This window comes from Catharus ustulatus, chromosome W, assembly GCF_009819885.2.
Source record: "Catharus ustulatus isolate bCatUst1 chromosome W, bCatUst1.pri.v2, whole genome shotgun sequence".
Taxonomy (NCBI): Eukaryota; Metazoa; Chordata; class Aves; order Passeriformes; family Turdidae; genus Catharus; species Catharus ustulatus.
Window position 1 is genome coordinate 719,646 of NC_046261.2, and position 24,421 is coordinate 744,066.

At 44.6% G+C, this 24,421-nt stretch overlaps 1 protein-coding gene across 1 annotated transcript in view; it reads left to right on the plus strand.

Moving 5' to 3' along the window:
* Positions 1-13,161, plus strand: part of LOC117005032 — a 182,790-nt gene extending 169,629 nt beyond the window's left edge. Inside the window, exons 6-7 of the mRNA XM_042780134.1 lie at positions 1,738-1,856; positions 12,268-13,161. Of these exons, the coding sequence (XP_042636068.1) occupies positions 1,738-1,856; positions 12,268-13,161 (1,013 nt within the window). The remainder of the gene's footprint in view (positions 1-1,737; positions 1,857-12,267) is intronic.
* Positions 13,162-24,421: the final 11,260 nt, after the last annotated feature.

Here is a 24,421-nt window from a genome sequence, read left to right on the forward strand (position 1 = left end):
GCTGACACCCGGACGTGTGGCTTATAATCAGGTGCGGCTTATATATGGACAAAGAATGAAAAGTTGCCGACACCCAGAAGTGCAGCTTATAATCATGAAATTACTGTAGTTTTGAGGGTAGCTGGGAGTTTAGCAGAAGATGCTTGCAGAATAACAAAGTGCAGAGTTAGTGATGTTTTTCCTCTCCAGCATCCACAATGGAATCCTAATAATAATAATGATATGGGAAAATTAGAGGATTATCAAGATTTTATAGTAAAGAGGTTAGAAAGGGCAGTTCCTAAAACAATAAACTAACTGGTTGGTCTTGTATGCAATTAAGCAAGGTCCCTCTGAAACACCTTCTGAATCTTTAGAACATTTACGAGATGCATTGTGTTGCCATACAACTTTAGATCCTGAGTCTGAGGAAGGGATACAACTAGTGAGTTTATTTCTAGGACAATCTACAGGGGACATCAGACGTAAACTTCAGAAAATATGGGGTCTGACAGTGGGAGATTTGGGGATTTTGCTAGAAGAGGCATGGCGAGTTTTTAGTAATCGGCAAGAAGAGTGTAAAGAAGGGATGAGACAATTAGTAGTAGTAATAAGGGAAGAAGAAAAAGGGAGGTGTGGACAAGGGCCACTAAGGCAGGAACCCCCCTGGCTAAGGAGAGATCGATGTGCATACTGTAAGAAAATTGGACACTGGAAAAGCCAGTGTCTGGAACAAAGAAAAGGTGATGATACAAGAAAAGGAGTTCAAAAAGGGGAGGAAGTGTTTGCTTATGTTAAAGAAGACTGAGATGGACTGGAGGATCTTACCCTAGGAGACCCTCTGGTTATAATGAAACTAGGGATCAAAGAAATAGAAATTAAGTTTTTAATAGACCCAGGGGCAGCATATTTGGTGTTAAATAAAGCCTTAATATGAATAACAGATGATTATGTCATGGTAAAGGGGGCAACTGGCTAATCTGAAAGAGCCTATTTTTGTAAACCACTAAAATATAAACTTGGGAAACAATGGGGAATTCACAGGTTTTTATATATGCTCAATGCTCCATCAGCACTTTTGGGTAGAGATCTATTGGAACTATTAGAAGCAAAAATAATATTCAAAAATGTGGAAAATTAGTTTGGAGGTAAAAGATCAGCAAGTATGTGGAACTGTTAAGCTTAATGCTAATAACCAAAGAAATTCAAGTTGAAAATGAAGAAGAAATTATTAAGAAAATAACAGGTCAGTTGTTCCCTGGGGTATGGGCCTCTAATATACCAGGGAGAGCAAAGAATGCTATACCAGTACAAATCCAGCTTAAAGAAGGAAAACAACCAGTCAGAGTTTGGCAATATCCTTAAAGAAGGAAGACAGAGAAGAAATTAGCCCAATCATTGTGAAGTTTTTGCAAATTTAAAAGAGTGTCAATCTGATTTTAATGCTTCTATTTTGCCCTGTGAAAAAGCCCGATGGATCATACAGGTTAGTACAAGATTTAAGAGCTGTTAATAAGATAACTGAAGATGTATACCCAGTGGTTGCCAACCCCTACACCTTGTTAACTCATTTAACATCTGAACTAACCTGGTTTACTGTTTCAGATTTGAAGGATGCTTTCCTTTGCCTTCCTCTCCATGAAGCCAGCCAGAAAATTTTTGCATTTGAATGGGAGAATCCCAAAACTGGACGTAAAACTCAGCTCACATGGTGTGTACTACCCCAGGGGCTCAAGAATTCCCCTATCATATTTGCAGAACAGCTGGAAAAAGATCTAGCCTTCTGGGAAGCTCCATCAGGAGAAGGACAGCTGTTACAGTATGTGGATGACCTCCTGATAGCTACCAAAACTCAAGAGGCATGTGTGGAGTGGACGGTAAGCCTCCTAAACTTTTTGGGTCTACAAGGGTATTGAGTATCCCAGAAGAAAGCCCAGATGGTGTGGTAAACAGTTATCTACTTGGGCTATGAGATTAGTGCTGGACAAAGAACCTTGGGACAGGATTGCAAGGAAGCAGTATGCCAGACCCCAAAACCCCAGACAGCGAAGGAACTGAGAACCCTTTTGGGCATGATGGGGTGGTGCAGACTGTGGATTTACAATTATGGGTTGTTAGTCAAACCCCTATATGCCTTGACTACAGAAGGCAACAGAGACCTCCAATGGATGAAAGAAGCAACATGAGCCTTTGACCAACTAAAGAAGGCCCTCATGTCAGCTCCAGCCCTGAGACTTCCAAACGTGAGTAAACCATTCTTCCTGTTTTCTCACAAAAAGCAGGGGATTGCTCTGGGAATACTAGCACAAGACCTTGGTCCATACCAGAGGGCAGTTGCCTACCTCTCCAAACAGTTGGACACAGCAGCCAAGAGGTGGCCAGGGTGCCTCAGAGCTGTTGCAGCAGTAGCAGTGAACATCCAAGAAGCATGCAAATTCACCCTAGGCCAGAAGATGACCGTGCTAGTATCCCACACAGTGTCTGCAGTCCTGGAGGCGAAAGGGGGACATTGGCTTTCCCCACAAAGATTTCTAAGGTACCAGGCCATACTGGTAGAACAAAATGATGTTGAAATTGTGGTAACTAACATTGTGAACCCAGCTTCTTTCCTCAGTGGGAGTATGGGAGAACCAGTGATCCATGACTACCTGGAGACCATTGAAGCCACCTACTCCAGTCGCTCGGATCTGAAGGACACCCCTCTCGAGGACACTGAGACCTGGTATACTGATGGAAGCAGCTTTATCATCAGTGGAAAAAGACATGCTGGGTAAGGGGTTACCACTAGCAGAGTTAATAGAGTCTGGACCATTGCCAACAAACACCTTTGCGCAAAAAGCTAAAATAGTCGCCTTAACCTGGGCCTTAGAGCTGGCAAAAGGAAAAGAAATCAACATTTATACAGACTCAAGGTATGCATTTGGAGTGGTTCATGCATACGGAGACATTTGGAAAGAAAGAGGACTGCTGAACTCACAAGGGAAGAATATTAAACATGCACAAGAAATAAAACTGTTAGATGCAATTCAGTTACCTGAAAAGGTAGCTATTATGCACATCAAGGCACACCAAAAAGTGAGCTCTGAATTGGAAGAGGGAAATGAGCTGGCGGACAGAAAGGTAAAAGAAACAGCTAAAGGTGAGGCAATTATTGAAACAGTTGAGGCAGTTTTAATTCCAGATGGGCAAATTTCTATTGAAGGTAAGCCAAGGTATAGTAAAAGGGATAAGAATCTCATTAAGGAAGAAAACGGAAGTTATAACCAGGAGGGGGGGCTATTATAGATGAAGGAAAAGGCAAGCTTGTGATCCCCTCTTACATGTTATGGTCATCAGTGAAAAGGGAACATGAGAAAACACATTGGGGAATAGATGCTCTGTACAATTATTTGAAAGATTGAATTATGGCCAGAAACTTGCAAGGCACAGTACGTAATTCAGGTAACTCGCCAATGTAGCCTTTGTCTCCAAACTAATCCCAAAAATATTCCTAAACCAAAGCTTGGACAAATTGGGAAAGGTTATGGACCTGGGCAGCAATGGCAAATTGATTTTTCAGAACTACCCAGGAGAGGGGGGTACCGATACCTATTGGTATTAACAGATACCTTTTCAAGGTGGCCAGAAGCTTTCCCTACCAGAACTGCCAAAACGCGAGAGGTAACCAAAGTATTGTTACAAGAAATAATACCGCGTTTTGGGGTCCCAGCCACAATATCTTCAGATAGGGGACCACATTTTATTTCAAAATTTATGCAGTAAATTAGCTGTCATTTAGGTATAGACTGGGAACTTCATACCATCCCCAGTCAAGTCACCAAGTGGAAAAAATGAATCATCTGATTAAGCAGCAAATTATAAGATTGGAACAAGAGGCAAAATTACCTTAGCCTCAAGCTCTCTCATTAGCATTATTACGAATTCGGACTAAGCCAAGAATAAAAGAAAAACTAAGCCCCTTTGAAATATTGTTTGGAAGGCCATATGGAATTCAAGAAGGGACAACACCCACTCAAGTAGGGGAGGAAACCCTACACAGGTATATGATGGCCCTAAACAAAGAACTTAGAGAAATTAAGAAACATGTGGCTGGGGCTCGAAGTAGAGAATTGGATGGACCAGTACATGATGTGCAGCCTGGGGATTATGTATATGTTAAGTCTTTTGCAGAGAAAACTTTGGAACCACAGTGGGAGGGACCATTCCAAGTGCTCCTCATCACCATTGCTGCAATCAAGATCAAGGAGCAAAGCACCTGGATCCATCACTCCCGAGTGAAGAAAGCACCTGAGGGACTCTGGAAAGTTATACCGGGTGACAATGAACTGAAATTTAAACTTTCTCAGGAAAAATAAATAGAGCGTGGGTGAAATGATAGATATAGTATAACAACTCTCTGGGAAATAGAGCGGCTTGTAGTTGTAATGGATAATCAAGTAGGCATAGCCTGGAGAGTGGTGGCATTTATCACCATTGCTATAGCTACAGCTAATGCAGCATCAGTGCATTATAATGTGACTGACATATATAAGTGCCAAGGGAAAGCTTATGATTTCGACTCCCATAAGTCTCTGGTTCAGATGCTAAAAGTTACAAATGCAACTGTGTGGGAAGGAAGAAATGTTTGGGGATGTGAATATGCATTTGTCCAGGATGGATTTAATGAATCTTATTAAGAACACATGAAACTTACTCGAATTAGTTCTGAATGCTGTGACAAATGCTTAATTAACTGTTCCGAGTTTAGGCTCAAAATAGAGGGTTGTGCAATTAAGGATTTTAAGATTGATTTTAATATAACTCAAGTTTGTACTGCTCCCCGAAAGGATGAGATTAAGGTAACTCAACCACCTCGACTAGCGACAATCCTAAAAGAACCACAATGGGTTACTCAAACCATTTTAGAATCCATAGCTCCCATAATTACTAAAGCTGAGCCATATGCTGTTAAGTAGACAGGAATTAAAAAATTGATAGTTAATCCAAAGTGGTCATTGAAACGGGAGATGGCAATGCAAGTGAATGCCTCTGGTATTTGGCCTGAGTGTGCTCCATTTTTAAGGACCCCTTTTATGGATTGGATCACCTGGTTGCAGAAGCATGTCCCTTATACATCCAGACAGAAGACAGACCTTACTGGATTATTAGCGATGGGACTAGGAGTACTAAATACCATGGATTCAGAAGTATTAATGAACAAATTGACAGTAATGGGTAGTGATAAGGTTAAATTGCAGCAGCCTCTACAATCTTCCTTATTGGCATTAGGTACCGGCCAGTGGAAGTTGCCTAAAATATTACCAGAATGGGAATATATAGAACAACGAGATCATTAACTGATAATTAGTACCTTGGGCAAAGCTAGTGAAAATATTTCTTTGACACTTGGGTGTACACAGGCACAGTTATGGATGCAATCAGTAGTGGCCTCAGTCATTTGAGATGGAGGAGAAGGCACATTCCCTGCTGAAATCTGTAAAGTTATTTGGGATAACGCCTCAGATCTAGAAAAGGAGTTCCAATCTTGGTGGGTGTTAGTTAATTTTACTTATAATCCCATGACAAGTATGGTAAGAGCTTTCATTTTAACTGTATATGATGCATCAGTGAGTGTGATACATCCGATGGTTGTTTTAGGGTTAAATCATGAGGGGACCATACTATATCCTTCTGAACACAGAATGTGGGCACAGAAAGTTGAAGGAAAGTGGTGAACCATTAACTTAGAACCCTGCTCAGTAAGGGAACAATTGGGTTCTATATGAGAAGGTAATATAGGTGATGATAAAGATACTTGTTTGGATACAGAGAAAAGCATTTGTCACTTTGAAATGCATCCCATTAATCAGACAACCCTGCTTGTGTATACAGGACAAGGTTGTGTCTGCCTTAAGACAGTATGCCCCACTATAATGGTGGATGGGATTACTGTCAATGAAACTCAATTTAACTTGTGCATTTGTAACTTTGTCAAAATTGAAGGGTGTGATTTTTCCTATCAGGCACCTGTTGTATCGCACCAACATATAAAGGCAAACTTGACTACTGTCCAAGAAATATCGGGATATTCAAATATCGGGATATTTCAAGGGATGAATTTAACTTTGGTTACACAATTATTGAAACACAATGAATTAAAAGAAATTCTCAAAGAAATTAAAGATGAAGGAAAGAGAACTTTGAACATAATACATCATGACACAGACACTATACAGAGAGTAGATAAAAGGCTAGAAAAAGGCCCATCCCATCATTAGTGGGATGTGCTTTTTGGGTGGTCACCAACTGCAACCGGCTTGCTCAATATCTTGATTCATCCGATTGTTGTATTGTTTATTTTAATTAGCATAAGTTTGATTCTGTCTGTTATAATACTTGTTTGGAATTGGAGAGTGCTGAAGCGAGTAGCAACCTTAACTTCAATATCAAGAGCATATGGTACGGTCTTAAAGGACCCCTACCACATAGCTTTTGCTAGATGATGAAGAATCTACATATTAGTAAAAGAATTTACTAACTTTGAAGAAGGAGTGGGGAATGAATCATGATTTTAAAGAATTAAGATTTTTGCTAAGGGTAGAAACAATTTCCATGACCAAGATATAAGTTAGGAAGAGAAATGGTAGGTTAATGATTACTAGATGCTTAAAGCTAGAGCTAATTGCTATATTGTCTGCTATTACGAGCTTGTGTATAGAATAACATAGAGTAAGTGAACCGTTACAAGAGCAAACCGAAACCAGTAAGAACAATGGCCAGCACCTGGACTACATCATGAAGCACGGGGCCTTGGATCGTGCCAGAGGGTCACCAAGACCTGATGAAGACTCTCCTGACTTCATCCTTTGAGACCACCGACCCAATTCAAGAGAAGAATTGTGCATACGTGAAGGACTAATAGCCTCATTTTAATATCGAATGGGGATGGGAGGTGCTGGGGTTATGCATACGTATTGTATATAAAATCTTGGGAAATAAATAGATGGCAAAGAACATTGTTTGGGGTGGTCACACCTTTCGGAGGTGACTCCCGTGCTGCCTGTCGGTGAATAAACATACCAGTTTCTAACTTTAATTACAGTAATTTCACAATTATAAGCAGCACCATTTTGACTAAAATTTTGGTCCGAACCCAGAAGTGCGGCTTATAATCAGGTGCAGCCAATATATGGATGAAGTTCAGAAATTTGTCAACCCGGAAGTGTGAGCCCGCAGCAGCCCCAAGCTGAGCCGGAGCCTACCCGGCCCCGGCAGCGGGGCAGCTCCGAGCCGAGCCCACACGACCCTGAGCTGAGCCAGTAAACCCCGCGATTCTGTTACTGATTGGCAACTTTGTGAAAGTTGCATGCGGATCCTCGCTGCAAACGAAAGTGCAGCTTATAATCCGGTGTGGTTTATATATGGACAAAGAACGAAAAGTTGTCAACACCCAGACGTGTGGCTTATAATCAGGTGCGACTTATAATCGTGATATTACTGTAGTTAGAGGGTCTTTGTGATCATATCAGATTTTAATGATTAATTTTAAACCATAATTAGGACTGTCCTGGTGTTGCTTTATGATGCTGGTATCCCCATCCTTCTGTTTAGTTCAGAAATAAGTTATTCACCTTTAAAACTAGATATGAGAGCAAAGGGGGGGGAGAAGGAAAAGCGGTGGAAATTTTTTCACTGCAGTATTCAAAACATAAAGATAAGAGTTTCGGATCTTTCAGTGCATGTTGTCTGCAGCATGAATGGGGAGCAGGAGAGAACTGTCCTTTGCTTTTAGTTCGGGTTTTTTTTAGACTATGGTTTTTCTTCATCTTGGAACTGATCGGCCCTACTCAGGACTGAAAACCCAGAAGAACACCCGGAATTCACTCCTGTGGCCCACCGGGGCCGGGACGTGGCATTTTCCAGCACAGGAGGAACTGATAAGAGACTGAGCGAGCCAAGCTACACCCGATGAAAAGGACTTTCTGAATTTGCCATCTCTTCAGAACATCAAGAGGTTCCATTGTTTAATATTATTATTTTTTTTTCATGTTTGTGAGTACAGTAATTTCACGACTATAAGGTGCACCCTTTTGACTAAAATTTTGATTGAAACCCAGAAGTGTGTCTTATAATCCCGTGTGCCTTATATATGGACAAAGTTGTGAAATTTGCCAACCCGGAAGTGTGATCTGCGAGCCGAGCTGCGAGGAGGAGGCAGTACCGCGGCAGCGCCAAGCTGCGAGGGGGAGGTGGCCCCGCGGCAGCGCTAAGCCGAGTGGGGAAACGGCCCTGTGGCAGCGCTGAGCTGCGAGGGGGAGGGGGCCCCTCGGCAGCGCTGAGCCGTGAGGGGGAATGGCACCGTGGCAGCGCTGAGCTGTGAGGGGGAACAGCCCCGTGGCAGCACAGAGTTGCGCCAGCTGGCGCTGGGCGGGAGTGCCAGGGCCCGCGGAGGGTGCCTGGGGCTGCGTTTAAAGGCTACGCCAATGTGTGGAAAATGTTTCCAAATTTAGAACCTGCCAGTAAATCCCGCAATCGCGGGATTCCATTACTAATTAGTTACTTTGTTGCATGCGGCATGGCTCCTCGCTGCAAAAAAAAGTGCGCCTTATAGTCCAGTGCACTTTATATATGGACAAAGTTCGGAAATGCGCCTTATAATCCGGTGCACCTTATAGTTGTGAAATTACTGTACTTTGCTTGTAAAATAAACAATTTTTCTACTTTTCTCAAAGGAGGTTTATCTTCTGAACAGGTGGGGGGGAAGGGCCACTGAATTTTGCCTTTTAGGGAAACATTCCTTTAGAAGTTTTACCTCCGGAACCGATTGGGGTAGGGGGCAGCTTGAATTTACTTTCTAGAGGAGACCACTTCAAAAGTTTCCTCCCAAAATTTATCCTAAACCAGGACAAGGACTCAGGGTCCCCTCAATCAGGAACAATTGGTTGAATACTGTAATAATTGGTGGCCGAATATTGGAGGATAGGATTTTTAATTTTTTTTTTTTTTCTTTTGGCTCAGGAAATTTACCCCATTTGTTGCCTAAGAGATGAGAACAATGGATACTTAAGAGAGATAAAAGATGCATCCAAAGAGACGGGAAAGGTGCAGTTTTCTACTGTCTCTGAGGTGGGGGATTTTCTCTTGGGAAGGGCAGAGATACCACGAGATTTTAGCTGTGTTATAGATGACAATATAATATTAACTTTCGCATTCATAGAGTAGCTTTTTGCATCTCAAATATTTCGATATGGTACAATTTATACTTACTTTTAACTGCTTTTGTATAGTATAATCTGTCAATTTATGCATACACTGTATAGTTTATATGAATAGTAATGTGATAAATATATGGTAGGCTTTAGCAAAATTATAAAATAGAGACTAAAATACCTCTACGTAACCAACTTAAGAGAATGGTGTAAAGCAATTATTTTTCTTACATCTGCGGACTGGCCTATCCAAGTTATAACAGTGACAAAAACCAGACCATAAGCATCCAGGAAGGATTTATCAACTCCTCGCTATCAGGGAGTATGAAACAACAGGATGGAACCACAGGAAGAAATAAAATATATTGACATGATCTACAGAATGTCATGCAGACAAGTCAGAGGTTAAAACCAAACAAGAGAGTTCCTGGAACATCAAAAACTCAAAGGAATGTTTGAATAATGTATAAACTCATGAATATGCATGTACCCTAGCAATGTAACAGTATATAGAGAATTATGTTTTACATTGACCCTGTGTTCTTTGGCTAATTGCCAAAAACACCCCAGCACTGGGTATGTTTGTCCCTGGTTTTATCCCTTAATATACTTTTAAAATTCTAAATTGTGAACTTTGTTTTTCACAGCTGGGAGGTGAGGGGCTGCACTCAGCTCCTCTCTCTCTCTCTCTCAGGACCGGAGGGGAACAGTGCTGCTCTTGCTGTGGGGAGAATTCGCTGCGTCTGTGAAGTTCCGTCTTTAATGCTTCTCCTACCATGAGTGAGGCTTTGCTCATAAGAGTGGCTGGTGGCTGTTGAACTGGGAACTTATCAACACCCAATCTCACTGGAAAGGACCCTCACCATCTACTCAGGTGCCTCAGGGAAAAACACGGGACCTCGACCCCCGGTGGAGGAAGCATCTCCCGGCTGTTTGCAGGAGCTACTGCTATGGCTACAGAGTTCTTGCTACACTTCGTTTGCCAACCCGGTGTGGAAGATACAATTCCTCCCAAATTGTCTACTCCAGGACCCTGGAACTTGCTTGAGTAGATAAGGTCTCCTAGATACAAAGGTTGAACAGATTCTTTAGGAATGAATTCAATCTATCATTTTGGAAGACAATTGGTTAGAAATTAGCTTGTGTACAGTAATTTCACGACTATAAGATGCACCCTTTTGACTAAAATTTTGGTCCGAACCCGGAAGTGAGCCTTATAGTCCGGTGCGCCTTATATAATGTACAAAGTTGCGAAATTTGCCAACCTGGAAGTGTGAGCCGTGAGCCAAGCCGCGAGGGGAGGCGGGAGCGGGCGGCCGCGGCCAGCAGGAGTCACACGGGGTGGGCGGGACCGGGCGGTTGCGGCCAGCCCCCAGCCAGCAGGAGCTGCACAGGGAGGGAGGAAGCGGGCAGCCCCGCGCCACCCCAAGCCGCGGGTGGCCCTGAGGCACCTCGAGCCGCAGGCAGCCTCGAGCCACCCTGAACCACAGCAACGCCAAGGTGTGAGCTGTGGCCACCCCGAGCTGCCCTGAACCGCGGCAGCCACGAGCCGCGGCCACCCCAAGCCCCACCTCGCCAGCTGGGGGCGGGCAGGAGTGCTGGACCCCGCGCATGGGGAGGGTGCTTGGGGCTGCATTTAAAGGCTACACCAATCTGTGAAAAATGTTTGCAAATTGAGCACCTGCCAGTAAACTCCATGATCACGGGATTCCATTACTAGTTTGTTACTTTGTTGTGCGCGGCACGAATCTTCGGTGCAAAAAAAAAGTGCGCCTTATAGTCCGGTGCACCTTATATAATGTACAAAGTTGCGAAATTTGCCAACTCCCAGAGGTGCGCCTTATAATCGTGAAATTAGCTTGTGTAATTGGTCAGTTCACCTTTAGAACTTTTGACTTGGATTGGATGCTGTTCTCTGTATAACTTTCTATTGGTTATAATTTCAATCCTCCTTGAATCTATAAATATGATAGTCTCCCCTTTGTCTGGGGGACTCCCGCCTGACCTCCTTCCGCATGAAATAAAGATCTTGTGGAAACGTCTCCCATGGCCCCCGGTCTTTCTCTGCTGGCTGAGTGAACTGCTGAGACGTCGCTGATCGATATCAGTACTCTCCAGTCCTGGTAAAAGACCCACCAGAGACAGAAACAGTTCACATTTGGCACCCAGAACAGTGTCTGAAATCTTGCCCTCACACTGACGAATGGTAATTCGTTTGAACTGTTCCATCTTCCAGTCGTCAAAACCCTTAGATGGGTAGCTCTTTGTTTTAAAAAGAGTTGACCATTTCCTGAAGGAGCATCAGACAACCTCAGAATTCTGGACCTGAAAAGCAGATGCACAGCTAGCACAAACCAGCTGCTTCGTCCCTGTTGACTGAAGAAGTTGTGATTATCTCAGATTATCTCAATCTGCCCTTTCTAACACCTGCATGGGGAAACTCGGGGTCATTTTCTGGGATTTTTTTTTTTGTTTTTTCCTCTCTTTTTTCTGCTGGTTTGTGAAAATATTGGGAACATACTCACAAAACCCAAGCTTTCCCATATTGAGAAAGATCTATATACCCACCTCTCAACTCTCCTTCCTTCTAATAATTTCACTTTCTCAAGAGGACAGCTTTCTAAATCTTAAAACACTTCATTAAATGGCTTTTTGCTGAATTTCCTCATTGTAACACTGAAACTATCACTTCACCCTCTTTCTTAGACTCAGTTGGTACTCATATCTATTCTTTACAAACACAAGGCAATTTCAATGTTTCTTCTTATATCCCTTTATTCCAACACATTGTACATGCAGTTAAAAAACAGATTCCTCCCACCAAAAATCCCCTGCCAAACTCACAAACTCAAATTAATACTGCTCTGTCCCAGTCTGCTTTCCCCCCCCCCCACCTCCAGACCAAGAAAAAGCGCCTTCACTCCCCCCTTACCAGCCCTATAATCGCCCCTCCCCCAGTAGAGGCAGCTCAAAGTTCTCCCATCCTCCCCCGCCTCTCCTCCCCCAGCAGCTGCATCATCACCCTCTGCTCCCCCGAACAGTTCCCTGCCCCCTCCTCCTCTCCTTCCTGTCCCCCCCAATCCCTCCACCGCTCCCCCAGCGCCTGCGCTCCCACATACCCCCTCCCCCGCCACCCCCGTACCCGCTCTGCCGTTCCCTCCCACCTCGGCAGCGCCAGCACCTCCCCCGCCGGTCTCAGCCGCGCCGACACAAGCCCCGCGGCTCCCAACCTCTCCACCTCCCCCGTCCCCGCGATAACAACCATTGCCACCTTTCCCAGAACAATGCCGTCCGTGACTGTCCCGGAAAGCCTCGCTCCCCCCGTCCCCACCTCGCCCGCACCCGAGAACGCACTGCCCGCCCCTCTCGCATCGCCCCCGCACCCACAATTCGCGCCGTTGCCGGTCGCCACCGCCGGCCCTGCTCCTCCCGGCCCCCTCCCTGCTTCCCCTGTCCCGCTGCCGCCCGGCCCGACCCCCGCAACCGCCATGTACTCGCCCGCCATGGTCGCCACGAGCCCGGTCGCCGGCACCGCCACCCCGCCGCTATACGCCGGCACAGCCGCTTCCCCCCGCTCCGCTCACAATACCAGGGTTCTCGCGTGGCTCCGCGCCCTTCCCAGCTCCGCACGCCCCCCCCGCGGATTTCGCTGCAGCTCCTGTCCCGAGCTCGTTCCCCCCCGCAGCCCCTGCCGCGCTGGGTTTCACCGCCCCGTCACCCCCGCCCATCTCCCCGTTCGCCGCCGCCCCGATTGCGCCGGGTTTCCCCGTCCCACCGCCTCCCGCCAGCGCCGGTGCACCCCCGCCGCTCCGCTCGGTCCCGCTGCTTCGCCGCCCCCGCCCGCCGCGAACGCGCTGCTCCAGCACGGTCCCACGGCGCTGGATTCACCGCCCGCCGCTGCCCCCACGCCATATCCCATCCTCCACGGCCACACCGCCGCCATAGCCGAGACAAGCGCATGCGCAGCTCCAGCCGCACAACTCTGACGTCATAGCCCCTGACCCAGCCCGCTCCCGACCCCCTGGGTTCGCCCCAGCCACTCGCGACTCCCCTACCTTCCCCGCCCCCCCCCCCCCCCCCGCGCCACGGGTGCTTTTTACCCTCCCTACCATGTCCCTTTATGCCCCAAAACCCAAACCGAGGGTCCTCCCGGTCCCTCTCCGCTTGCCCCGCAGACTGCGCCACCGCTTTTCCGCACATGCGCACTCAAGATCTCCAACCCTGCCACAGGCAGTCACCAGGTCCTAGCTTCGCTCCCCAAGAAACCGTGATCACAGCTGCACCAGCGCCACCTACTGCTCAAACCATGTCTTACCCCCAACCTTACCCATCCCAGCCTCCACAAAATACATATCCCCCAGAAAACCTACAACCCACTGCTCTCCCATTTAATTACCTCTCCGAATCCTCTATAAGCCACGGAAATTGTTGCCAACAGACCGTTTCCTGCTCAGAACACACCGGTTCTGAACCAAATGCTTTAAATGCAGATAACCCTGACCCATGGGCCCAAGTTCAACTCCAAACAACTAATTCAGATCAGTGGAAATTAGCTCAAAAAATCTCTGCTTTTCCAGTTATTTATCAGAAAATCAGGAATGCTGGGGATCAACCAGAACCAGAGTGGCACAATTTCAACCCAAAATATATAAATGACCTGTCAAAATTAGCCACAAAGCATGGGCGATCTTCCCAGATTTTCAAAAATTGTTTAGATGCTACCTTCTCCGCACACACCCTAATTCCACATGATCTGAAAAACCTATCCAGATGTCTCCTCACTTCAGCTGAATTCATGTTGTGGGAAAGACACTGGAGAAAACATTTACTAATGTTAGTTGATAAATATGACAAAATTCCAAATGGGACAAAACACACCATTCAACAACTGACTGGTGAAGGTGAATTTGAAAAGCCTTCAAAGCAAATTGACATGCTCCCTGAACAAGTTCTTTAAAAAATAGCTAATGCAGCAAAAACCTCATTCCTTCTAACTCCTGACGACTCCAAATCTACCTTGCATTTCTCTGCTATAAAACAAGGTGTGGATGAGAGTTTCATAAAATTTGTGGAGAGACTTAAGGATGCCCTGGAAAAACAAATTGATAGTGCAGAAGCACAGAAAGAATTTCTGTGAAAACTTGCTTTGAGCAATGCAAATGAACAATGTAAATCTATTTTAAGAACTCTACCCATAGACACAGAGCCAACCATTGAACAAATGGTGGAAAGCTGCACAAAACACATGTCCATCGAAAACACAGTAGCCCTTGCAGTTTCTAAAGGAATTTCACAGGGAGTCGCAGTTGTTTTTGCAGTGGTGAATTCCAAAGAAAATGCTCGCTACTTTTACTGTGGAGAACTTGGACACTTTATAAAAGATTGCCCAGAAAAAACAGCTTCCCCAAACCCTAATAATAATTTCCAGAAATCCCAGAAACAACAAAAGAACCAACAGCACCAAAAAAACTCCTCCAGGAGCGTGGCGGCAGCACCGTGCAACAACAACAAATCAAAAGCTGTTTCCCACTCCAACCCACCTGTGAAAAACGGGGGACACTTCAACCCACCGACACAGGGGATTCCAGATTACATCAAGAAGATCCAACATACAGAGCGTTACAGATGGGCACAAGACGCCAGCTGGTAAACAATTTAGCTTTCAACTTTACAGATAAAAACTTTTACCGTGTTCCCATAGGAAAGCGAGGACCAACCGATGGTCCCTGGGACATTTTGATTCTAGGTGACACTTTCCGTGGTCCATCACAGGTTTTTGTTTTGCCTGAAATACAGACTGTTTCACCTGGAAAAGAAATATTTGTTCAACTTCGCTGTGTGGACATTCCCTTTTATCTCCCAGAGAAAACTCCAGTTGCACAAGCTTTCCTGCTGCCCAAAAACCACATGGCGGAGATTCCACTAAACCCCACAATAATGTGGATGCAAATCATGGGAACGAACAAAACCATCATTGAATGAAACATTTTCTGCAAAGGAGAAAAGATCAGCCGACCAGGGATGCTGGACATCGGTGCTGATGTCACTATCATCGCTCGATCGGAATGGCCAGCAAACTGGCCGCTGCAACCAGTGGCAGGCATGATCTCAGGCATTGGTGGTGTCGCTGTGTCAATGTAGAGCAAGCACAATGTCATTGTTGAAGACCCTGAAGGCAAACTGTCAAACATCCACCCATTCATGGTAAGGGCCCCCATCCACCTATGGGGCAGGGATGCCCTATCCCAATGGGAGGCTTCTCTCAGAGTTCATTAGCAGGATTTTTGAATGGGGGCACTGCTGGAAGCGTGCTTCCCGACCGCCACACCTTACTTGGAAAAGTGATCAACCCATATGGAACGAGCAGTGGTCCCTTTCTAAGGTCAAATTATGCGCACTGCACACCCTGGTACAAGAACAACTTGCCAAAGGCCACATCACCGAAACCACAAGCCCTTGGAATTCTCCAGTCTTTGTTCTACGAAAACCTGAGACCAACAGGTGGAGACTTCTCCATGGCCATCACAAGATAAATAATATCCTCAAGGAAATGGGTCCCCTTCAACCTGACCTACCCTCACCATCAATGCTGCCTTGAGATTGGACTCTTGTTGTCATTGACATCAAGGACTGTTTCTTCAGCATTCCACTGTACCCCCAAGATGCACCGTGTTTCACCTTCTCTGTTCCCTCTCTTAACAGAGAGGTTCCCCTTAAAAGGTACCACTGACTTTTCCTCCCTCAGGGACTTAAAAACTCCATCACCATATGCCAATGGTATGTGTATGACATGCTCCTTCTGTCTGAGAAGCATTCCCAGATGCAATCATACACCACAACATGGATGACCTACTGATTTGTGCATCAGACAAGACTTACCTGAACAAAGTAGTCACCTCCACCATTGAAACCATCCAAAAAGCAGGATTTGAAATTCGAGAAGACAAAGTACAGTACACCAGCCCGTGGAAATACCTTGGACTCCAGATCCGTGAAAGAACCATCGTTACCCAGCAACTCACCATTCGAGACGACCCAAAGACCCTGAGAGACCAACACAACCTGTGCGGCTCCATCAACTGCATATGCCCCCTGCTGGGAATCACGACAAAAGACCTCTCTCCCCTGTTCCACCTCCTCCATGGCAATGAGGACCTGGATTCGCAACGCACCATCACCCCTGAAGCCAGAGAAGCCATCACCAAGGTCCAAGAAGCCCTGTCTTCTCGTCAAGCCCATCGCTACAAGCCCATCCTGCTTTTCCAGTTTGCCATCCTGGCAAAGACCCCTTGTTTCCATGGACTGATTTTTCAATGGGACTGTCAACTCACAGATCCTCTGTTGATCCTTGAATGGGTTTTCACAAGCAACCAACTCACAAAGATAATTACCACATTTCAGGAAATCATGACACACTTGATCAAAAAAAACAGAACTCACCTCCGCTCTCTTGCAGGGTATGAGTTCACCTGCATTTACCTGCCACTCACCACTGGAGATCTGGAGCATTTGCTCCAAACCAATGAAAGTCTCCAGTTTGCCCTAGATAGTTACGCAGGTCAAATTTCTATCCATTTACCAAAACACAAACTTTTAAATCGAAATGCAGTTTTTCATTTAGTCCCAAAGTTAGTCCAAAGCAGAGCACCCCTCAAAGCTCTGACTTTCCACAGATGGCTCAGGCTCCTCTCACAAATCTGTAATGACTTGGAAAGATCCCAAAACTCAAAAATGGGAATCTGATGCCCAAATAGTGGACGGGTCCCCACAAATTGCTGAACTAGCAACTGTTGTCAGAGCCTTTGAGAAATTCAAAGACAAACCCTTTAATCTGGTCACAGACTCTGCCTATGTTGCTGGTATAGCCATGAGGACAGAACATGCTTTCATCAAGGAGATTTCCAATCCCAAACTACACCAGTTGATTTCTACATTGACTCAATTGATTTCTAGCAGAAAACAACCCTACCATGTTATGCATGTAAGATCACACACTGATCTCCCAGGTTTCATTACAGAAGGAAACTGGAAAGCAGATGCACTGACCATTCCAGCACAATCTCCAAATGTCCCTGACATATTTGCCCAAGCAAAGTTGTCGCGTGCATTCTTTCACCAAAATATGCCTACTCTCATCAGAATGTTCAAACTCTCCAAAGATCAGGCAAAAGCTAATGTGGCAACATGCCAAAACTGCCAAAATTACAAAATACCCTCTATGGGAACAGGAGTCAATCCCAGAGGACTGAACAGTTGCCAACTGTGGCAGACGGACGTGACCCATGTCCCATCCTTTGGGAAGTCAAATTACGTGCATGTGTCAGTAGACACATTTTCTGGAGCAATTTTTGCATCAACTCATGTAGGAGAAAAAGCTGGTTATCAGGCCTTTTCTTCTTGCATTTGATACTCTGGGAGTTCCAAAAAAGATAAAAACTGATAATGGGCCTGCCTACAAATCCCAAGAACTAAAAAGGTTCCTCAGTGTATGGGGAATTGAAACACTAGGGGCATTCCAGAAAACCCCACAGGACAATCCATTGTAGAAAGAACCCATCAAACTCTCAAAAGAGTCCTCAACCAGCAGCAAAGAAACACACAAATTTTGTCTCCTCTTGAAAGACTCTGCAAAGCTCTTTATGTCATCAACTTCCTCAATTGCACAATATCGGAGCCTGATCCACCCATAATCCAACACTTTGCAAATTCAACCCAGGCTAAGCTCACAGAAAAACCACCAGTCTTGGTGAAAGACCCAGAAACACACTAAATTTCTGGATTTTTTCAATTGATCACCTGGGGACGGGGATATGCATGTGTGTCCCTGCCTTCAGGCCCCAGGTGGTTCTCACGGAAAAATGTAAAACCATACCTAGGCACTGCAAAAATCACACCAAAAAATACCAACAAAAGTTCTGAGTCAAACAACAAACCTCCTCAAAACCAAACCAGCTCTGACTGGAGAAGGAGATGAAGCAGAGCATCCACACAACAAAAAGTAAATCATCCTGTCACACGACAGCAGACGAAAGAGAAAACTAAATAGCATTCTTCTGTTTCAGTAAAATCATAGGCCAGACTTAGCCTGGCAACAGAACAAATGTTTAGATGTTGTTAATTCTGCTGAAAAATCCCATTGCTCCCTCCTTATAACCCTTATCAAACCCCCAACCTTTACCCATTCCCCTATCCTTAGAGTTTAGTAAAAAAAAAAAAAAAAAAGGGGGGGGGGGATGGGACAAAGGAACCCTATTCCTCCCCTCCCAACTTAAAGTTAACACATTTTGCTTGTGTTCCTATCAGAAGCCACACCCTTGTCCAGGGATGAAAAGCATCTTCGTTTGTGTTGCCCTCACTGCTGCCTGGATGCTTCTCACCACACCACATGCCTGAGGCTGGATCGCCCCACAGCCCAACCAAAATGTCTGGGTGACTTTAGCAAAGACACTAAAACAAGATAATCTGTGTTTATCTATGGGCAATCTTGATAACCCACTTTCCACGTGTTTAGTGCGAATCCCTTTGCTAGCAGATGGCTGGCCCGTTTATAACTCAGAACTTGTCACCACAGGTAAGAGACCCAATCCAGTAGACAATTGGGAAATGTGGACAAAAATGCTGCCAAATGCTCAGGAGGAACCCCAAGAAATGGATCTGCTGGGATCCTCCAAGTCAACATTCTGTGTCAAATTTTACTTTAAACGCCCAAAACAAAATTTACCCAATCCAGTAGACAATTGGGAAATGTGGACAAAAATGCTGCCAAATGCTCAGGAGGAACCCCAAGAAATGGATCTGCTGGGATCCTCCAAGTCAACATTCTGTGTCAAATTTTACTTTAAACGCCCAAAACAAAATTTACCCCATTTTGATTTGACAAAAAACGCATACAGAAAAGATATCTCACCCATCAACAAAACCTACACTTCCCCGGATTGGTGCAATTACACTGCTCACTCACTTTCAGAATCCTCTCTCCACCCCAAAACTTTGCCCAGAGGAATGTTTCTTATCTGTGGTGATCAAGTTTGGGCCGGAATTCCCTCTCGCCTTCAGGGAGAACCCTGTAGCCTCGGCAGGCTTTCTACCCTCACCCCAAACATCACCATGTTGCAGAATTGGAAAAAAGATAGTAAATCAAAACACAGAAAAAGATCCTACACTGAATATGTTGAAAATTGTGACCCCAAATTGTACAATTGGAACTAATCCAAAAGAGTTGCTGTCTCCCTGTTTCTACCCTGGGTAGCAGCAGCAAAAGCCCTTGGTGAAATTGATCATTTGGGGTGCTGACTTAGTAAGCAGGCCAATGCTACATCTGCTGCCCTGAGTGATCTCTTGAAGGATGAAGAAACCACAAGACATGCCTCTCTGCAGAACCGTGCAACAATCAACTTCCTGCTGCTCGCCCACAGACATGGCTGCCAGGACTTTGAAGGGATGTGCTACTTCAACCTCATCATGCTCCACATCCATCCATGCCAACATCCAGAAACTGCACGAACTCGTGAAGGACGCGAAAAAGGAAACCAACCCCAACTGGGTCCATGACCTTTTTGGTCGATAGAGACTGACAGGATGGGCTGCATCTTTGGTCAAGGGAATTTTGTGGATTTTAATCGTAGTTGTTATTGTGTTAGTTATGTTTGCATGCTTTTTCCAATGCTTTGAGAAAATTGCAAGAAGCCTCTTTTTAATAAATATAGAGAGAGGAATTGTGGATGATAAAATTCCTCCCACATTGTCTACTCCAGGCTCCTGGAACTTGCTTTAGTAGATAAGGTCTCCTAGATACCAAGGTTGAACAAATTCTTTAGGAATTCATTCACTCTATCACTTTGGAAGATAATTGGTTAGAAATTAGTCTGTGTAATTGGTCAGTTCACCTTTAGAACTTTTGACTTGGATTGGATGCTGTTCTCTGTATAACTTTCTATTGGTTATAATTTCAATCCTCCTTGAATCTATAAATATGATAGTCTCCCCTTTGTCTGGGGGACTCCCGCCTGACCTCCTTCTGCATGAAATAAAGATCTTGTGGAAACGTCTCCCATGACCCCCGGTCTTTCTCTGCTGGCTGAGTGAACTGCTGAGAAGTCACTGATTGATATCAGTACTCTCCAGTCCTGGTAAAAGACCCACCAGAGACAGAAACAGTTCACACCTCGGGGTCTACTTGTCTCTGCTGTTTCAGTCTGCTACTCTGAGCTTCTTGCTACAGTCCATTTCAGTATCCAGAGTGGCACCGGGACTGGCTGCTCCCCCTTGTGATTTTGCGAAAGAAGTCCCTTTTCTATGTCTTCCGTTGGCTGAGTAGCCATTACCCACATGGAGTGAGGGGGCTGAGCTCGCGCCATAGCGCCCCTTGCATTGATCATTGAACCTGCCCTGCCTGGCCAGGAGCCAAGAGCGCCCCTGCCAGCTCTGGCCAAAAGTACACCAAAGGGGGAAGTCCTTAATGACAGACAGCAGGCTGTTATTTGGTTTCTTTTTTTTTTTTGTTTGTTTTGTCCTTGGTACTATTTGTTTGCCATGTTATATACAGTAATTTCACGATTATAAGCCGCACCATTTTGACTAAAATTTTGGTCCTAACCCGGAAGTGTGGTTTACACTCAGGAGTGGCCAATATATGTACAAAGTTTGGAAATTTCCCAATCCGGAAGTGCTAGCCGGGGTGCCGAGCCGAGCTTGTGAATTGAGCACCTACCAGTAAAACCCGCAATCGTGCGATTGTTGCAAATTGGTTACTTTGTTGCGTGGCGGGGGGAAGCGGGCTCCCGCTGGCCCCACGGGGGGAGCAGAGCTGGCGAATTGAGCACCTACCAGTAAAACCCGCAATCATGTGATTGTTACAAATTGGTTACTTCGCTAAGAACGAAAGTGCGGCTTATAATCCGGTGCGGTTTATATATGGACAATGAACGAAACGTTGCCGACATCCGGAAGTGTGGCTTACAATCAGGTGCAGCTTATAATCATGAAATTGCTGTACATATATTTATTCCAGTAAAGAACTGTCATTCCTTTTCCCATCTTTGCTTTAAAGTCCTGTAATTTCAAAGTTATAATAATTTGGAGGGGAGGAGGTCACATTTTCCATTCCAAGGGATGTTCCTGCCTTCTTTGGAAGACACCTGTCTTTCAAACCAAGACACTGAAGAATACTTTAAAAATTTGTATTGTAATAGTTGGTGGCCGAAGTATATTTGGCAATTTGTAAAGAAAAAGGAAACTGGAAAAGGGAATGTTCCCAAACCAGGGAAAATCAGTCAGAAAATCCTAATCCAGCTCTTCAAGCCATCAACCACAGGAATTAAGAGACACAGACTCTGCTATGCAAGCAAAACCAGTTTATTACACTAGTTCACCAGTATTAATAGATCTCTAAATTCCATACAAAATTTTCCAATGGATCCCTTTGTCCCTATTCCCTTAGTAGTGCAATCTTCTTGGTTATCATTCTTTTGCCAACAATGTCCTTGTTACATCTTTTCTCATCAGAGTGACCAGACATGATGTCTTCCCTTTTGTTCTTGCCTTGAGTTTATCTCTCCCACAGCTTCCACTGTACCAGGGCCAAGAGGTCTGTGGTGCTACCCAACTCAGTTTCTGTAGCTGTTTGATCTTCCACAATCAATCTCAAGACCTTTTTTTGTTTTTTATGCAAAGTGTTCCTGTACCTTGATGTTAAAACAGTTTGTACCTGTAAGGCTATTACGTTATTTAGAATATCACTGGTCATCTGCTAGATACGGAATAAGATACATGGAATACAGATCACAATCAATAAAAACTTATCAAATACCAAATACTATTATGTCATTGATAAAGAGACTCGCAGTATAGGAGAACAAAATGATAATGTCCAAGGTCTGCTAGGAAGTGGAAATAAATGAGTGCTTTTCTAAAGTTCATATGGTTGAAGCTCAGGGGCCATGCTGTTTAGGCAGGAGGAAGTCTATTAGCTAGAAATGCTGACTTTGACATTACTGAATGTCTTTCTGGGAACATGGAACAGGGAATAACTGAAAAAGTTCAGTAGGAACAATATACCATGATAGTGGGTGCAGTAGAATACAAGGTTTCTCTTGGCAGGTTGCCTCTGTAAGCCTCTAGACACAGCCATGTCCTGGCAGTGCTACTTCTGTTCTTGCCTTGGCCATGAGGGCTGGATGGTAATTAGGTCATTTTTCTTCTCTCTGGGCCTCATTTTCTCAGAGGAAATCGATATTTGTTCCCTGGCAGAGTAATACTGCTCTGAAGATTTGCATGTGCAGAATCAATTTCTAAAAGTTTCTATGTAAAGATCCCCAGTTGACTGTACAATGGCAAGGCTTAGATGATTTATTAACCTAGGGAGAAGGTATGCATGTGTTTTCTCACCAACAGATCCAAAGTAGTTACCTGCTAGTCTGAACAAATTTGATGATTTGCTTTCAAAATTTGTAGTGTAAATGATGCCTAGACCTGGAACAGAGGCTAGACAATGTTAAATAAATAAAGAAGGTATTTATTAAAAGGCCTTCAAAGGATACACCTTGGGCAGTACTAGACCCTGGCTCTGGCTACACCCAAGATGGACGCAAGATGGACAACCGGTCATGAGTCTTCACACTTTTATAAGTTTTGGTCTATTTACCTATTGGGGTTAATTGTCCAATTACAGCCTCAGGTTATGATGTCCCATCCTCTTGGTTTGCTCTCTTCAATTTGCCATTGTTTATGTTTTTTAGGCCTGAGACTGTAACAGCTGTCCTTGGTTCTCAAGCAGGAAAAGGACTGTTTTCTCTAACTCCTCTGTGAAGAGAACTTGCTAACACTTTATATGAAGTTCAGAGTTACACACTAAGGCAGTACAGAATCTAAAAAATATGAAAGGTAAAACTTAAGGCATCATAAATATTGGTGTAAAAGTTCTTGTGGAGCCATATTCCCCCTTCTTTGTTTTTTAACATGTGTGTCTCTTGTTATGACCATGAAGGCAACATAAAAGCAAAATAATACATGTGGTAAAACAATAAGCTCACACTAAGCAGAAATAAATAAGGTAATACACGTAATTAGTAGCACATGAGAGATAGGATGGCAATTTAGAGCAATGCATCATCAATTCCCTAAATATTGTACCATCACTCAGAGTCTGCAACAGCTGGCAAGCCTCGTTTCAGAGCGAGGACCTGGAGAACCATTCCAGGGAAAGCTTTCCAAGTTCACTTCAAAAGGGGATCCAGCTCTTATAAATCCAAATTAGCAAGTCAAGGTGACCTGAATACAGTTTTGGTGCAGAAAACACCTGGGTTTGTTGGCATACTTCCCGACCAGGTAGGGCCAGGGCTTGGTCAGAGCCAAGGCCTCACCTGAAAGGATCTCCCTAACATATTCTAAAAGCAAGTTTCTGAGTAATAGCACTTAGGAAAGTTTCTTAAAATTTTGCATGTCTTGCAGATAGCAACACAAAGATATGTCAAAGTTTGTAAAGCAGTCGGCTTTGTCATTTATCCTTAGCTAAATAATGAATGGTACCATGAATAAACTTGTAATAACTAAAGTAATGCATATGTGTGACCTTAATTAATATCTTATGGATAATGCCTTCTATAAAAAAACAATTAATTCATGTTATGAGATTAACAAATAATCAGAGTTATTAATATATCAGCAGTAACTGTCTTAAAAATAGAGATATTTTCCTAGACATTAATGCATATATGACATTAAAGTGAAATAAAGGTTAAAAGAAGGCACTAAATAGCTTACAACTTATAACAGTCATAATCTGGAATTGTTACTCATTCTTCTGTGTTACCTGGTTCTGTATTATTTCTATAATAAAATGACTATCTTGTAATTTAAACAAACATATTTTAACAGAACTTAAAACTAATTTCACTGAAACTTAACGTTACTTAGATATAACAGAAAGTACACCTAAGAGAACTTACAGTAATTTCACGACCATAAGGCGCACCGGTCTATAAGGCGCACCGGGTTTTTTTTTTGCAGCGAGGCTCCGCCCCCAGCTCCTCCCGCACGCTTGCTGGCCGAGGCCCCGCCTCAATCCGGCAGCCATTGGCTCCCGGGCCTGCCTGTACCCGGCAGGGCCGGGCTATGCCCACCGCCGCTCTGTGCAGCATCCCCAGGGCCCCGCTGTTCCGGGAGTTCCCTGGCGCTCCGGGTGACCCAATGCCGGCAGGCTTGCCCCGTGCCGCCGCTGCCCCGATTCCAGCTGCTTGCCCCCTCCCCGCGTGGCA